The sequence below is a fragment of the Eucyclogobius newberryi genome, unplaced genomic scaffold (genome assembly GCF_026437365.1).
Source record: "Eucyclogobius newberryi isolate DKJ021-1_F unplaced genomic scaffold, fEucNew1.0.hap1 SCAF_5, whole genome shotgun sequence".
Classification (NCBI taxonomy): Eukaryota; Metazoa; Chordata; class Actinopteri; order Gobiiformes; family Gobiidae; genus Eucyclogobius; species Eucyclogobius newberryi.
The window spans coordinates 20,417,709-20,434,642 of NW_027316167.1; the positions used below are offsets into that span (position 1 = coordinate 20,417,709).

Sequence of the window (16,934 nt, forward strand, 5' to 3'; positions counted from 1 at the left end):
GATGTTCCTTTGAATCTCAACAGTGATGCTGACTTCCTTGGAAACCTTTTTGACAAATCTGAATCAGCATTAGCCAAGTTACTTGAGGTTCCAGCTGAACAGAACTTTTGTCAATATGATATCAGCATGTCTTTCTGCTAAAATTGTAGTTCTAGAGCGACAGTACAAGTGGTACTAAGAACTTGTGGTGACAGATCAGCTAAGAAATGAGACAGAAACTGCTAGACCCCATAACACAGACTCGGAAGAAATCATGGGAATGTTCAGTGCATCTGATGCCACCTTGTGTTTTCTCTCGTTGAGGATGAGGGCACAGAAAAATCTTCTCATACCTTGACGCACTGATTGATCCTACAAAAGAGAAAATCATCTACTGGGCAATAGGTGTGGCTCAGAAGAAAAGACAGATTAATAGAAAAACTCATATGGATATGTGTCATGTGTGGTTTGATAGTGACACCAGGGAGTGTACTTTGGCAGAGTTGAGAAACAGAAAAAAAGAACAAAGGAACATATGAAATTGGCTATTGGGGGCCCAGTGAGACATATGATGCTGTTGATTTTGAAATATCTGTGAATTAGCTGCAGATTTCATCTGTCAGGATCTGACATTATTGTAACCATTGTCACTCAATGCAATTCTCAAGATCACCTACCTCATTGATGTCAGTAAGATTTTCACTCGAGACCGATTCAGTTTCACCGGATCTGAATGTTAATTAATTACACTATAATGACAATTAATTAAACCTTTTGATTACAATATGAAAATGTGTTATTCTATTATTTTTGTGCATGGTACATACCTTAAGCAAAAAGACCAAGAAATAAGGAAATTATGATATTTTGAAATGCTCGGTAAGGCGAAAGTGGTCACAGATTTCCATTGTTTACAAACCAGATAATTTGATAACTTTCTTAATAATGAATATATCTTAATGGTCAATACACCATTTTAAAGGTCAATTTTTTTGTCACATACCTATGATATACTCAGTTGGAGGGCTATATTACCATTTAACAGTTGAAACAGTGTTTGAGGTGCCCTTAAGAAGGACTAATTATATCTAGTGGGGGGAAAATATGCGTGGGTTGTAGAATGGTGATAAATGAGGTCCGCCTCCACAGCGATCAACAATTTAAAACATACAATCAGTGGCTTGCTAGTATTATTATCCCTGAAGATTTTTCTACATTACATTCTACAACACAAACTTTAATAAACTGTAAAGGCCTTTTTTGTGAAAGAGCAACACAAAATGGCTCACAAATGTGAAGTGGAAGGAATATTGTTTACAGATGAAAAAAAGAAAAGTGCAGCTAATACTTTTGTAAGCCTGTATCTTGGATGTGAAAAGGTGTACTGAAAGCCATGAATATTTATTGATGATAAACAACACATTTATTGTTTAGTATAAACCGCATTTATTTATCATTTCTGTATCTATATTGTTTGGGTTTTATGTATATACATTTATTATACACAAATGCACACTCAAGGTTTGATTTGACATGGTTGGTTTACATGCAATAGAATAAATTGAGCGGACTGATTTCTTTTCGCATTTTACCATTACAATATGGGACAAATAGAAATAAACAAAATTGTTAATGACAAGAAAAAATGCAAAGTTACAAATACATTCTGTTCTCTGTAACATTTCATAATAAATATTACTGGTACTAATATGTTGTAAAGAAACAAATGTCTAGCCAGGTTTAAGTAGTGGTACATCGAGTAGTGTGTCTTTTAATAACTCCCCCATGACATACAGTTTTAACAGTGGGACAGTGTAAAAAAAATAACAATTGCTGAGCATGACTTCACACAGGAGACTTCAGCAGTGTGTGTGCATCTTTAAAGCAGGACATACACTGCCCATTTGGGGTTCACGGTGGCACCATTTAAGGGCTTTGCTGAAGTAAAGTTGAGTGCAGATAATGACAGGTGTAAGCCATCTATTACACATACATAACCATAATAAATCCAATTGGATAGGTGTAGTTTAAAACTCATGCTTTAAAAAAGAAATAAAGATGCATCACAGTTTGTCCACAGAGATCTGTATGGAATATCCTTGTCCAAAAGGTATGCAACTGGTAAACTTAACCATTTTGAATTTATCCTGGATATGGTTTTCACTATTTGGTTGTCAAGAACAGATGAATAAGCATGTGAAGTTATTTTCTTAATATAGGAAACGTGCCCTCATTTTCTTTGCGTAGATAAATGTCTAATGTTTTAATGTTGTTGTATTGGAAGACTCCAATTAGATTATAAAAAAAATACTTCTCAAAACAAAGAAATCAAACATTTATTGTGTATAAGATATTCTAAACAAAATGTGACACCATTTGAACAATAAAGTTTGAAGAAATCATACTACTAGTAGAATTAGTTAAACTGAGGTAGGGGCTTTGTCATCTGCTTCATTATTGCATTTAAGACAAATGAAATGAACCTACTTTTGATTGTATTTAAAATTGTAGTTAAATTAGATTTTGGCCTGATCTCTTACAACTGTCCTTGATTTCAGCCTTTTCCAATATAACACAAACCGGTTACAGGAGGGGAGAGGGAGGATGGATGCCAGAGATATTTGAACAATTAGGAAAACAAAAGCCGGCAGAAACTCACACTCCCGTGAAAACCTCTATTCAGAAGCATTTAGAACTCTTCTCTCGTCAACCGTTTGCAGCTATGTTCAAATGCATCAAAATCTGATTATTATCCAATTTCATGCAACCCACAAAATCTTATTTTAGTTTTCAGAGGGATCATGATCAGATAGAAACAGATGATTTTGTGTTTTACCAATCAACTTAATGATCTTTTAACTCCAAAATTTGGATTATAATCAGATTTTAATGTGCATGTAATCACAGCCACTGTTCTGGCCTTAAAATACAGCATAGATGAGAACGATTTAAGCTTTGTGAGTTTGCATTTAGAAAAAAGTAATTCAGTTACAGGGGAAAGAAAAAAAGAGGTTTAGGACAAACCGAAGCTGTGAGGTGGGACTTGTGTTTCTGGGTTTGCCATCATGTATACAGCCACCTTTTTATTCCATAGAGACAGCCCTTACAGCCTGGTTGCTCGGCTCAAAGTCTGGAAGTCTTTGTGCTTTAGTCTCTTTAGCCTCACATTTCCGGCTGCTCTGCAGTGACTGGTGTGGTCCTGGGCTCAGGAGACTCATAACGCTGGTGGAAATTTCGCTTCTTCAACTTCTCTGGAGCTTTCCTCCACAAAACAATTTCCTTATGACAGATGAAAAATACATACAATTTAAATTTGTTCACATACAGAATTTTAGTCAATTAAATCTTTTACAACATACTTGTTGTTTGAAATATCTTCTATCCTCTTCATCCACTAGGACAAGATTGAGAAAATATCGTACTGAAAACTTCTTGTTCACATCCCTCATGGTGGGTGTCAGGTCATATCCTGGGAGAAAAAATTGTGGTCAGTGTTGGATACAAATAAAGATTCAAAGAGAGCACAGGTTTACTTTACCTGCCAGAAACAGTCTGATAGGGATCGACTCTCCTTTAACTGGAGCACCATCCATAATCTCATATTTAGCAACAGTTTCCGTCTCAGTGGTTGTACTGGGCCCTGAAGGGACAAAAACATGCATCAATTTGATAAATATGTTGCATTTAATTACATAAAATATAAATCAACTATAAGGAAATGCAAGTATTACCAATGCCAGTTATTTCTTTCTTGATGAGCTGTAGCTCCATGTGTTGGATCTTGATCCTGACCAGCAGAAAGTAGATCTTACCCACAATCACATCCTTCAAGTGGTATCTACAGAACAAATAATAGATAAACAAAGGATATATATGATACAAATAAATGCTCTATGGCTATTGAATCTGAAAACACCTACTTGGACTTATTGTATTCAAACTCTATGTGCAGACAGTCCTCAATGCCGACCTCCATTTTAATTGAGTTGTTGACATCTGGGTATGAGGCTAACTGGTGGACAATAAGCTCATACTCCTTTACAAGGTCAGAAAGGCGGCGGACTATTGTCACCCTGAGAAAATACCTAGAATGATAAAATTGAGGGTTCTTAATGTATGAATACATGTAAGCCTTACATTCTGGCCTGCTTTGATACACAAATTTATACCTTAGCCTGACATTAGCTCCTGTGTAGGACTCGTAGGGCTTCTCGACCTGCATAAACTCAAAGTCATAACTCCGATTCTGGGTCAGTTCGCCAGGTAGGGCCAACTCTTTCACCAAGTCCACAAACTCATGTGTGTTGCTTTTGTCAGAAAACAGCTCTGCAAATACAAATGTGTGAAAGGTTACTATTGTGCCCTATTCCAGTATTTGTTTAAGCCTTACTGTAGCTCTATGGCTTCACATGACTACCACATGCTTACTTAAACCTTTCAACCATCTGAGGAAGACTTGATCAAATACTGCAGACGACCAGGTTTTTCAACAGTGCACACAAATGAGCATTTTTGTAGTATGAGTATTTTAGGTATTTTATAACACCCTCACCAATCTGTCCAACAAACTCGATACGTATGCCTTGGTGCTCGAGGCGTTTTCCTCCCTGCTTTACATTTAGGTTCACCTGGAAATTAAAGTAATAGGATCTTCTTTTAATTTTTCCACTTTTAAAGACAGTAATGCAGATGTAATGCATTTGTTTACCTTGCCGGACACAGACTCGCCATCATAGAACAGGTAATGTTTCTCCACTTTGCCATCCTCCGTCTTCAACTCTGCGGTCTTTCTGTTTTCTGCATCATTCAGAAGTACGTCTATCTCACACACCGGCCCAAACAAACCCCCAAGGAAACTCTGAAAGCATAAACGCACTACATTTGCAAATGCCCTATAACCTTTGTATACATACTTCTGCAATAACCAAGAGATGTCATGAATATGTTATGTGCATCTTAATTGACCAAATGACAAGTAACCACAGCTGTACACGAGTAAAAAACACCAACATTTTTCCTCACAAATTCGATTTAAACAGACAAACAATGCAGTGTTGGTTCCCATGCACCTTCAACGCCAAGGCAGGGGACATCATTTTACATTTTATTCAATGCAAACCACAATCTAAAAAGGTCTTCATAGTTCCACATGTATCACCTACATGTCAGTACAAACCTGTGGGCATGAATAGGGGGTAGGTGAAACTTTTGTTGTTGTTGAGCGCTCAAGCCTCGAATGCAGGACAACGAAAGCTTATTCAAACATGCTTGAATCAATTAAAATACAACTTGCAGAAGGTAAAATGAGGTAACATTTTGAAAATATGGTTCAAAGCTCATTTAAGTAAATTTTTCATAATATGTCACCTTAAATCAGTCTTTAATTACATTTAAGAGCTCTAGACAAAACAATTACATCATGAATTTACTTAATGTTAACTTTGTAGACAATTTAGTTCACTGCTTTGGCTGTGTATGCTGTGTGTGAATGTTGACAACTGATGGACTGAAATTGCAATATTTAAAAGTACAAATGGGACACAGACTAACTTCTAATCTTTAGTAAAACACGATCACCAAAGGCTGACACGTCCAACAAACCACTACTAACTCCAGTTCTTACTTAAGTGTTATAGACAAATTAAATTGGACCTGTGCACTATTGCGTTGCTCTGCTGTTCTATGTTAAAAGGAGCGCAGGCGGCCTCGTACATAGCAGCTAATTCGGTCACCACTGTCCGGTCCTTTCATGTAACGTTAAATTAACAATAAACAAACACAACGCAGTGTTGAATGCTGTAAATCAAACTGCAGATCCCGGTGCATTTCAGTGCGGTTTAGGGAGTGTCTGTTGTTTTTGCACTCACCATCTTGGCCGTGTAGACAGCTGAAGCTAACAGCTGAAGCTAACAGCTAGCCCTGCTGAAACCATAGGAGTGAGTGAGTGTCATGTGACCAGGCTGTGACCAGTGGGAGCGGTGATGAGGGCGCGCGAGGGCGAGGGGAGAAGAGAGAAACACTCAGAAACACTCAGACTGCAGCATAGGCTTTGGTCCATGGAAGTCCCACCTATGTCCCACCCATGTCCCGCCTATGTCCCACCCATGTCCCGCCTGACACTCAAGGCGCAGCTGCATTTAAACAAGAAAAAAAACTAATCTTGTCTAGCTCATGGAGTTTAGCTTCCTGCTTGTTTATCCACGGGTTTCAGAATGGTGAGGAATTATCCAAATGTCTGATACAACAGGAAGCTGAAGCTTACGTGATAGGCAGATCAGGTTTGGCCAAATTAATGTGCAGGAATGACAACTTTATAACAATTAAGAGACGTTTCTTTTAAAAATCGTTTAATAGAAGAAAAAAGAAATCTTACAAAATGCCGAGCATGTAGAATACACCCATGTTTTAATGGACTACATCAGAGAACACGTGAAGAGTTAAACACTCGTATTGAGAAAGTTCAAATCCCTCAAGAATCATTTATATGCACTGATGCAACACATTTTTGTGTTTAATTTTATGGAGCCTCAGTTATCGAGCAATAAATGTAAGATGGGCAGAATTTATTGCACAAGGAATACTTGTTACTGTCTGCGGATCCACAAATAACAGTAACTGCCTATTTTTAACCAACTGTGCTTGGTTTGTTCATTCATTTCACTGTAATTTACACTTCATTTACAGCATACACCACCAAAAACAATGGCACATTGTAGAATAGAAAATATGTACACTTGGTCCAATCTTAAATGTGCCTTTTACAGAAGGAAGTCTTCTTGCATCACCTTCTTGGCTGGTTTCTGTTCATTTTTACGGCCACCTATGACAACAGCAAAAGAAATCAGGAAAAGTGTAGATATTTAAACACCTAATTGACATTTGAAGACATTACCTTTGTTTGACTTGTAGATTTTGTCAAAGAGGTTTCCGGAGCCATCTTCGGCTGAAAAGGGCCGGTCTGCCATGAAGCCAGAGCCTTCATCTCCAGAGCCGTCCTCAGACAGATAGACCTCAGGGGACTTGTCCTCAGCGCTTAGAGACTCTTCCTCCACAATATCCTCTTCCTCTGGATCTCGCTCATCCTCCACTGGCTCAGCCTCTCTGAACACAAGATTAAGTACATCAATGCAATGGGACATGAACTGTTATGTTTTATTAGGTTGGAATTAATAAATACATAAATAAATATATTATTTTCCACAGGCCATAGTTTCTGTTTTCAGACTTTACTTTACTTTAATAGCCTGTCTAGTTTCCGAGTTGTCTAGTCTTATATTGCAGAAATGAAAGTTTACATTGACACATGAAACTAAAATTGAGAAACAGGCAAGAGAAAAAAACTTTTAAAATAGTAATTTAGTTATGCAGCAAAGCAGCAATGAAGATAAAATTACACACAATTTAGCTAGGTTGTGAAGTGAATTTAGAAGTGACACAAATAAAGAGAAGTAGTTTGAGAAGCATACATATACAAAACAATAGAGCAGAGCTGCAGTCAAAGGCGTCACAGCCACACTTCCTCTCAGCACTTCCCCTTCACTTCCTGTACAGGCCGCAGTGCAAGAACTGGCTATTCATATTTTTAAGTGTGAATATCAAAATGTTGAATTTGAAAACACTTCAATAAGCAGGATAGATTTGTTGATGTCCACTTAAGTATAAAGTTTAAAAAAATAATAATATAAAAATGAGGAAACATAACGTTCAATGCTGCAATATAGTTTTTCACAGCAAAATCGCACAATGATTCAATCCTGAACATTCAAGTCGTTTTCAGTTCAAATCAACATTATGACTTGTTGTTATTAGATCCAATTTTATGTTGAAACACACATTTATAATAATGATGAACTGGTTTGTTAATATAATTGCACTTTATACATTTCTGAATGTACTACTTCCCCCTGGACATGTCATGGTGGTAAGTGGGCAGCAGTAGAACTTAACTTTCACTATGGCCATGACCACAAACGCTTCATTCATGTGTGGTAAATGCCATGCCCAAGGACACACCAACAGAATGCTCGGGTCAGGGCAGGATCAAAACACTAACTTTCAAGTTATAGATAATCGCTCAAACTACCTGAGCCGCTGCTCTTGCCCACATTTATTTTTTTCTGTTCAAATATAATCACTATGCACTCTGTCCATAGAACAGTGTATGTTTCTTTATCTTTCCAATTGTTTCCTATTTTGGGTTTTCTTGGGAACATACCTGCCACTTACATACTTGACAAACACACTGCACGAGGAGGCTATTCCATAAAGTCACTTCTTCTATAAGCTGCTGCATCAGCACTCACAGGTATTGGGCAGCAGAAGCGGGGAGTTTTGTTGGTAAATCTTGACTCCATTCCATGTTGGCAGTTTGGTGAGTGATGCAGTTGGCTTGGTCTCCTTCTGGGTTACACTTGACAAACTTGTACACTGCAGTGCTTGGTGCTCCTGTGGAATAACATGCAAATTGCATCAACATACCACATATTAAACTGCTCAAAATTAGAAAATGGGTGTAAATGGGTGTAATGGTGTATGTGTGGTGACATGAACTGTTTTATTAGGTTGGAATGAATAAATACATAAATAAATCTATAATTTTCAACAGGCCAATAAGTTCTGTTTTCAGACTTTAATATCCTGTCTAGATTTCGAGTTGTCTAGTCTTATATTGCAGAAATGAAAGTTTACATTGACACATGAAACTAAAGTTGGGAAACAGAAACAGAATGGTCTCGCGCGTGTGAATAAAGGGACTTTCATGAACTTTCCCCTCACATCTTCAAAGTGACATCAAAACTGTGGCTGAAATAACACAAAACACGTGTGGATGAAGCACAATTGTTACACATGTGTTTTTTTTTTGTTTTTTTTTGTTATGTTTATACAGGCGAATTAAAGACGTGACACTGGACACATTAATGTATGTATGTCACGCACAAAAAAGTCCTCTGCCACTTTCCAACATGCGATAATAAAGAAATAGTGCTAAATGGATGTCTTACCCTGTCCCCCACTGAGGGCGAGGCCGAACACAACGACAAACCAAATCATTTTCCTCGCTGAAGGTCAAAAAACGACGGTCTGTGCGTGAGATAACTGTGTGCGCCGTGAGGGAAAACGTCAAGAGCTTTTTGACACCCAGACTCCGGAGCTCAGCCCCCTGAATGCGTCATGGTTTCCTCAAGACCACTTCGTGCAGAGAGAAGAGTCTGAACATCTCTTTGGGTGGAAACTTTTGCTCGGCCCACAAATATCAGATAACATGCGTTTGCGTAACTGCGCAGCACGATTGAGGAAATACCAAAAGATATCAGCATCAGTGCGGACGCTCCTTTGATGGGACGATCTGTCTGTGCCATGGATGTATTATGTTATGGTCTGTGCACATAAAGCAAGGCCCGGATATTGTGACAGAAATGTACTTTTACTTTACGAGTTTTATCATGGGCTTATTGTCTTAGTCCCAGTATTAAAACAGAAGAAATACATTTATTCTCATCGACATCATTGGACTCTTAACAGCCAGACAATGAAATCAATGAGTAACAAAGACCAGATAACAGATTATTAATGAATATCATTTATTATATCTGCCCCTCATTCATTCGGACAGTGAGTTAGATGGTGGTTAGATTATTTCCTATCTCTGGAAAATACTCATTTATAATTGACGGTAATTGTGTCATGTAAAGCAGTGAAAAGTAAATTAAAGCAAACAATCTGGGGCAGCTACATTATTTATGTGAAAGGTCTTGTTTCCTAAACCAACAAACACTAATTCTGGGTCGAACACTCAGTAAAATGATTGGGAATGGGTGATTAAAAATATATTGATTTGGATTACCTTTACACTGCAGTAAATCTCTGAATCAAAAAATTATACAACAGAAACAGTTTGTAAAAATGCTGTGTCGTGACGAACTTCTGGGAAGTTTGTGATTGTGACATTTCTGAAGCTGCATAGTAGACATTCATATTGTGACTCATCGTGGTGAGTGGTCTGTTACCTCAGACCTCGTTTTGTGATTCCCTTCCACACATGGAAACACATTTAGTTGCTAAACTTAAGTATTTCAATATAACAAAGATAAGAGAGCATCATAAAGCTAATTTGGGCCACTCGGCTCTGTATTGTGTGTGTTTTACTGTCAGTTGTATTTGTATTTGAGTTCTAACACAACTTGCAGGCTCTGACTCAAAAGCTGCGTTCCTCTGCCCAAATGTATCATTTCCTCTGTTCTCTTTTAAAGTAAAGGAACAGAAATAATGTGGTATTATTTTCAGCTGACACATTAAACGGAAGTGGTGGCTGCAGTCGTTTACCCTCAGGAAATAACACATTAACATGCCCGGCATTATAGCTACTAATTTAATACATCTATGTTGGCCACTCATATAGATGTTGTTTCAGTTCATTAAATAGAAGAACTCTGTGTATACATATCAAGTTACAATGTAGAGAGCATAATGGGAGTTATATACAAGATATAGATATATTTGTGTATTCCTATATCGCGTTCTAATGAACAAATTACTCATTATTTCACTAGAGTTTTCACTGTCACCAAGTTGCAGTGAACTATTTATCAATAGCTATAAGCATATTATAATCACAAACGTCAACATTGCAAGCAAAGACCATCTTTGCATTTTATTTTGTAAGGCCACTTAATGTCCTTCACCAATGGCCCGGGGGTCAGTTCAAGAATGTGTCTTAGTATCACAATTACACACACTTTGTTCAGTACAATTACATACAATATTTACATAAACATAATTATTGCACATGTTTTGTTAATAGATCAGACAATACTTCATGCAGATATGAGAGGGAAATGGAAATTAAAAAGGTCCCATATCATGCAAAATCGACGAAAAATATCGGTAAAAATAGCATGATATGGGATCTTTACAGTGACATTAAACAGTGACCTTAAAATGTCATACAGTGACTGTGGCACAGCAATACCACAATAAGATAAGATAAGATAATCCTTTAATATCCACAAAAGGGGAAATTTCGTTGTTACAACGCAGTAGAACAGGAGGAAATAACAGATTATTAGGAAGTTTCAAAAAAAAGAAAAAGAAAACACTTAATAGAACTCTTGGGAAATAAAATAAAATAGATAAATAAAAAAAAATAAAAAGATAAAAATAAAAATAAGATAATAATAATAATAAAATAATGATAATAGAATAAAATAAAATAAAGTAAAAAATAGCTAGCACAAGACTAGGTAATAGGCAATACTATTAGCAGGTAAGTAAACAGAATAAAAACAAAACTGCACATGGTTAATAAACAAACACACCAGAGTAAAGTGACATCTAATCTAAAAGTCATTACTAGTTCTTAGCTTGGATTTTGGCGCATGACGTCAGAAGATCAATAGCGTTTAGTTATTGGAACCCATTCTTGCTTTGAGCCGATTGATTTTAAGAGGCAGCAGGCCGGCCATCTCTTTACTCAGCTCCAGCTCCATCTCCACAGCTGCTCTGGCCTCAGGGTGAGCCTCACAGTACTGAACAACGTATCTACACAACAACAGAATTGATGGGTTGAAATTTGTTTCATCATATTTACAACACAAAGCAAACTTAACTTACTTGTAGTTTTCCAAAGCTCTGTTGAGATTGTCAAGCTGATCTGTTGGTGAAGAGCTAATAAGGCGATTGTGAAGGCGTGCGACTCTAAAGCGGGCCACTAGAGCAGGTCTGAGCACTTCCTCCTCAAGATGCTCCGGCATCTTCCCCTCTGGAGAGCGCAAGGACTCCAGAAACATATGAAAGTACCTGCATTTGAAAAAGAAATAGTCTGAAATATAAATGTGTGTGAAGAAACACCGTTGTTGTTTTTCCTCTTTACTTACTTTGCAGAAGAGGAGCAGAGAAGGTTGAATTTATTTATGGAGTGGCTGTCTAAGGACTGTGTGTCTGCTTGTCTGTTGGCAAGCGCAAGCTTCAGATCCATCATCTCATTGTAAGTCTCAGCCAACTCAAACATCAACTGACGCCGGATCATGAGGTAATACTGAGAATTCAGTTCTGTAGATAAAAGAAGTTTACATATGCATATGTCATAATAAAGTCATAAATGTGCACATATCTCTAAGGTTTGCTTAAGGTTTTTTATTGCCCTTAAGCAATTTAAGACTCCCCGTGTCCGGGTGAGTCTCCTCCTCCTGACAGGTGGCCCAGTGGCATTGAGAGATGGGTCAAATGCCAAGGACATATTTGCCAATTAAGTGCACATCCACAAATACCTAGCCAGCTAACTCACCTGGGTCACCTGGTTTTAAAAAAACTGACGCCTTTTAGCCATCCATGCTAGATTTTGATTAAAAAATATATATATATATATTTGAACCATAGACACGGTGGTATGTCACTATATCTTATGGTGTCATTTAATTATTTTTCTTTAATGTTTTTTAAATAACCATTTAAAGTTAAAGTGTCGGGGTGGCAAGTCAAACATACATCATGATGATTTTTGTTTTAAAAAGAAAAGAACAAAAAGTTTCTTTTACTTTTTAAGAATTACACATACAGATATATTATCTGATTTAGAACACTACAAATAAAAAAAATAACTTTTTTGACCAACTATTATTAGTTCTGCTAACAAAATCATGGTCACTCCAAAAAGCAAAGGTGTATGTACTCTCCACAGAGAACGTAACACACACAAATAATAATACAAAAAATAAAAATTAAACTGTCTATTGACCAACACAAGAAATTATGTCCGATTTTATCAAAACGAAAGATTTGAAAGAGATAAGCAGGTTTGTATACAGTGTATATAAACTTTTGGTTTTGCCTGTAGCCCATGTTCGTAACACTGTGCATGGAACAGAAGAAAAATGAACATTACCGTTGCAAATCGGCTCCAGTATGTCAACTCTCCGCTTGTGCATTTTGCAGCGTCGTTCAAGGTCCTCCTCGAAAAAGGCCAGTACTCTGAACAAAGCACTGTGATCTTGCAGAATTTCAATGTGATCCGTCACATAACCATCCATCTGGAAATATTCTTTTGCCTGAAAAGATGAACACAGCTAATTACACTATGATGGAAACTAAATGTTTACACCAGGAGTCACAAAGCTTCATTAAATTAAATGGGTCTACAATTACATCATCAAACTTTAAAGAAATTATATATGCCATTACATTGATACAGAAGCATAGAAATGTCAATGGCCTTTGGATAAAATTGGCCAAAATAAAAAAGGTTAACGTCATCAGGAAATAACGTGTTATTTTTCAAGTTAAAACGTTAACGTCATGTTAATAAAAGAGGAAGGAAAGGAAGTAAGGGAATGCTGAAAGATCCACTTTGTGTGTTTGTATGAACAAATGCTCAAATGTACTAAATACTAAATGTACTAGTAGTGGTAATCGGCACTGACAAACAGCTTGTGCATAAAATGGCCGGCTGCTTGTGCCTTGGCTGAGGATCCTTTCAGTGCTGTACTCGTGACTGAATGAACTCTACTGAACAATGAGAAAATCAAGTCGTTACCCACAGAGCGCACGCACAGTCGAGATTTTTCACCCTCATGCAAGGCGCACTCACTCGCATGAGGGTGATAAAAGGCTTATTACTACTACTACCACCCGTGTACCGATGCTTCAGGTGTGGCCTGGAACACAGCCCAGCGAGGCTCACTTTTACTTTTTTGATATTTTTTTTCCTTCAGGTTTAACCTCATCCGATCACATTATTTTGTAATAGTTTCACATCAAAACGTGATAGTGGCAACAACAAAAAAGTGGACCATTTTATTTAAACACAATTGGCAGTTCTACTTTTCCATACACTGTGACCAACTACTCGATCATTTGTGTTTATTAGTGAGAGAACAGGTCATTTTTTTATTTGAAAACAAACTCATCAGGACATAATTATGGCTCCAATTCACAATCTAGCCCTGTGCTGGCAGCTTACATTTATTATTTCGAAAAACTAAAAAAGTGACATGGACCTGGCTATATCCTCTCTATCACAATCTCTTCACAACATAGCCAGCACTCAAATACAAAGCACAAAGCTTTGGGTGGGAAGTTCTATTTTTAAGATCCACATGGCGTCTGAGAAAGCCCCAAAGGGCACCCAACTTCCCCCAGTTCTAAGCTGGTGGTTTACACTACATTTGACTAAAAAGGAACCAAAATGTTTACAGAAAAAAATACATTGCAACAAATATAAAATGTATATTGTATTTACCTGAGTTACATAGTTTTGTCCCTCAAGAAAGACAGCGCGGGCCTCTGTAAAGTCCAGTGGGAACAAACATTGTACCTGAAAAGATGAGACTGCATAAAAGCGCTGAAGGCAAAATGAGAGGTGGGTGAAATACACGAAATGCAAATGTGGGGGCGAGACCTTTTCCTCCAGACTGGCAATGGAGTCGAAAGTATCTTCAGAATCAAACAGCAGAGTGCTCTTCCTTCCCTTTTCCTCCTCCTCTTCAGCTCGTCTTCGTGCATTTCTCAGCTCATCTTGGTGATCTGAATCTATCTCACCAATGTTGTCCTTGTCAGACACAAGCAGAGATTAGCAAATTGTACCACAAGACTCCTTCACGTCAGTGGATATGATCACACCAAATACATGTAAATTAAGTTCTGCTGCGCTTCTACATGCAGCCCTATGGTCACATAGCGCATCCCTTTATTGATTGATCAAAACTAAAAGAACAGACTATGTAAAAACATGGTTAGTGCAGCTCCATTTGCACTTACCGTAAGTGAAAATGAAGCAAATGTGCAATTATTACATCATCTTAAAGAAGTACCCTCTAGTGTTTGTTCAAACCTGGTTTACCTCCCAATTTAGATGTGGTGTGCAAGTGTGAAAGCAGCCACAGTGATTGTTATTTATTTTTATTTTACTATTGCTTTTTTCATCTCTGAACACTGGTTACTTAGGAACAATGAAACTGTAAAAAATTCACATTACATTTTTGGACTGGGTACAGAACACTTGATTTTAAGCATACATATAGTATAAATATAAAACACAAAATGGACTAAAATTACCTCCAGAAGCTTCCGAGCATCCTGCAGCAAGTTCAGAGAATACTTGATCCAACATCTCGCAATATCTGCTCTCTTCTGTCTGAGTGTCTCTCTACGCTCATTCTCAATCTCACCTTGAAAACAGAATCAAAGAAAATTGTATATTTGCAAGCAAACCTAGAGGGGTTGATTTTAATATATTTCTGAATAATAATGAAACATCATAGAAATGTGCATTTTGAGAGATGAAAATATAGACTACTTTCTTGTGCTGCAGCCTCAGAAGGAATGTCCCCTGCTAAACCAGATATAACAGTCGCTGCAGAAAGGCAGTGTCTCCCTTCCATATATCGACCCTGTAGACAAATAAGGTTTTAGCATGATCCAGGTAAATATCTGAAAACCATACGTTTTTAAGTCCATTTCAAAAAGTCATACGTTTGTGATGTAATACTGTGATAGTGTAGCAGCATTTAAAGCCCACTCCATAGGATTGTATTGATTTAATTTCAGCTGTCTCTGCAGAGTACTGTGGCAATAAGTCGCAGCCCGCTCAGTTTGACCTAAACACAAAGTATTATTACAGTTCCAAACCAATCGTTAAAAACATGTCACAATCAACTTTAAGAATGAACTCACCAAGATTTTGGTAGACTTGTGCCAGGTAATACAATGTGTGTGTATATGCCAGCTCAAATCTGTCAAAGACAAAGATCTATTTAACTAGATATAGGTTTTCATTTTAATATTACATTGCAAAACATTTTAATAACTTGTGCCGCATGCTCTATTGTAACTTATTAAAATATTAAAGCTAAAAATACATTTAGGAGGTGAGAATAGTTCAGCTATATACTCTCAATGACAAATGTAATGTGAGAGAACAACCTCCTGACTCTTTCTTGGTGTGTCAACATATTTTCTTGAGCACAGAAATACTCGGCCATGTCAATGGGAGGACTTCCATCCTGGGGGGAAGACACAGCATTAGACCCCACAGTCTTAGTAGCTGCTGTTGAGTAGCTAATAGTTATTACTATTACATCTCTTAACTCCGTTTATCATGAAGACTTAAATGTAGTGTCGATGCTGCACAAGCCTTACATCTTTCATATATTGATGGTAGTTAGATTCAGCTGCCTCCAAGAAGCCCTGCGCCTTCTCCTTCTCATCGTAGCCCGCCCAGAGGATCCCGAGCTGGTTCTGAAAACAGACTTTGCCTCAACCACGGAACACATGATGCTGCAAAGTGCTGGAAACGTACCCTGACGTGGATGAACAGTGAGACGTTATTGCTGGTCGCGGTGCATTTCTCCAGCAGTGTCATGCAGTTTCCCAGATGCTCCTGGCCGGCGGGCAGCTCCTCGGTGTCGATGTGGTTCACGCCGAGGTAATACTCCACCGCTGCGAGCTTAGCGGCCCGCAAGCCCTCAGGAGAGTCCCCGCAGAGCCCGGGCACGTCCTGCTGCCCGTCCACCGCCTCCTCCTCCTCCGGCTGCTGACTGCTGCTCTCAGCCACACTGTCCACCTCCACGCCATCAAAACTCTTCAGAGAGCAGTAGATCTCTCGGAGCAGTTCTCTGGCTTTGTATTTGGAGCGGAACGGGTCATTTCTCGGATCATTAAGAGATTCAACATCTGTGAGATTTTGGGCGTTGGTGAATTTGTCGAAGATCGCTCTCCACTGCTCAATGTTGACAGACGCCATCTTGCAGGACTTCTTCTTCGTCAGAGGGTGATCATGGTGGTGTGCATTACCGCCACCATGTGGAACTGCTTTGTACTTCGTATTTACAGTGATCTTTAAGTGTAACGTGCACCAACAGACCCTACTCTATCCTAATTTCCCCTCCACTGCCCTAAACAAATACCCCCGGTACAGTCGCTGGGACCGCAGAGTTGGCGCGCTACTGCTATAAATATGGAGT

At 38.1% G+C, this 16,934-nt stretch overlaps 3 protein-coding genes across 3 annotated transcripts; all 3 read right to left on the reverse strand.

The window, feature by feature from the left end:
• Positions 1-1,434: 1,434 nt before the first annotated feature.
• On the reverse strand, positions 1,435-5,961 carry vps26a (VPS26, retromer complex component A). Its single transcript, XM_072464478.1, has 9 exons — positions 5,847-5,961; positions 4,688-4,837; positions 4,532-4,607; positions 4,149-4,305; positions 3,900-4,064; positions 3,711-3,817; positions 3,518-3,619; positions 3,339-3,448; positions 1,435-3,258 (listed from the first exon to the last, which is right to left on the reverse strand). Exons 1-9 carry the CDS (start codon positions 5,847-5,849, stop codon positions 3,142-3,144), a joined length of 987 nt encoding a protein of 328 aa, XP_072320579.1. The 5' UTR covers positions 5,850-5,961; the 3' UTR covers positions 1,435-3,141.
• Positions 5,962-6,313: 352 nt separating this feature from the next.
• Positions 6,314-9,120, reverse strand: srgn (serglycin). The gene is made up of 4 exons (XM_072465008.1): positions 8,982-9,120; positions 8,283-8,424; positions 6,872-7,080; positions 6,314-6,799 (listed from the first exon to the last, which is right to left on the reverse strand). The coding sequence occupies exons 1-4, from the start codon at positions 9,028-9,030 to the stop codon at positions 6,738-6,740; spliced, it is 462 nt and encodes a 153-aa protein (XP_072321109.1). The 5' UTR covers positions 9,031-9,120; the 3' UTR covers positions 6,314-6,737.
• Positions 9,121-11,319: 2,199 nt separating this feature from the next.
• On the reverse strand, positions 11,320-16,723 carry kifbp (kinesin family binding protein). Its single transcript, XM_072464476.1, has 13 exons — positions 16,271-16,723; positions 16,111-16,209; positions 15,895-15,974; positions 15,646-15,704; positions 15,445-15,569; positions 15,269-15,362; positions 15,028-15,140; positions 14,372-14,521; positions 14,213-14,287; positions 12,860-13,022; positions 11,853-12,027; positions 11,590-11,775; positions 11,320-11,517 (listed from the first exon to the last, which is right to left on the reverse strand). Exons 1-13 carry the CDS (start codon positions 16,712-16,714, stop codon positions 11,379-11,381), a joined length of 1,902 nt encoding a protein of 633 aa, XP_072320577.1. The 5' UTR covers positions 16,715-16,723; the 3' UTR covers positions 11,320-11,378.
• Between the last annotated feature and the right edge of the window lie 211 nt (positions 16,724-16,934).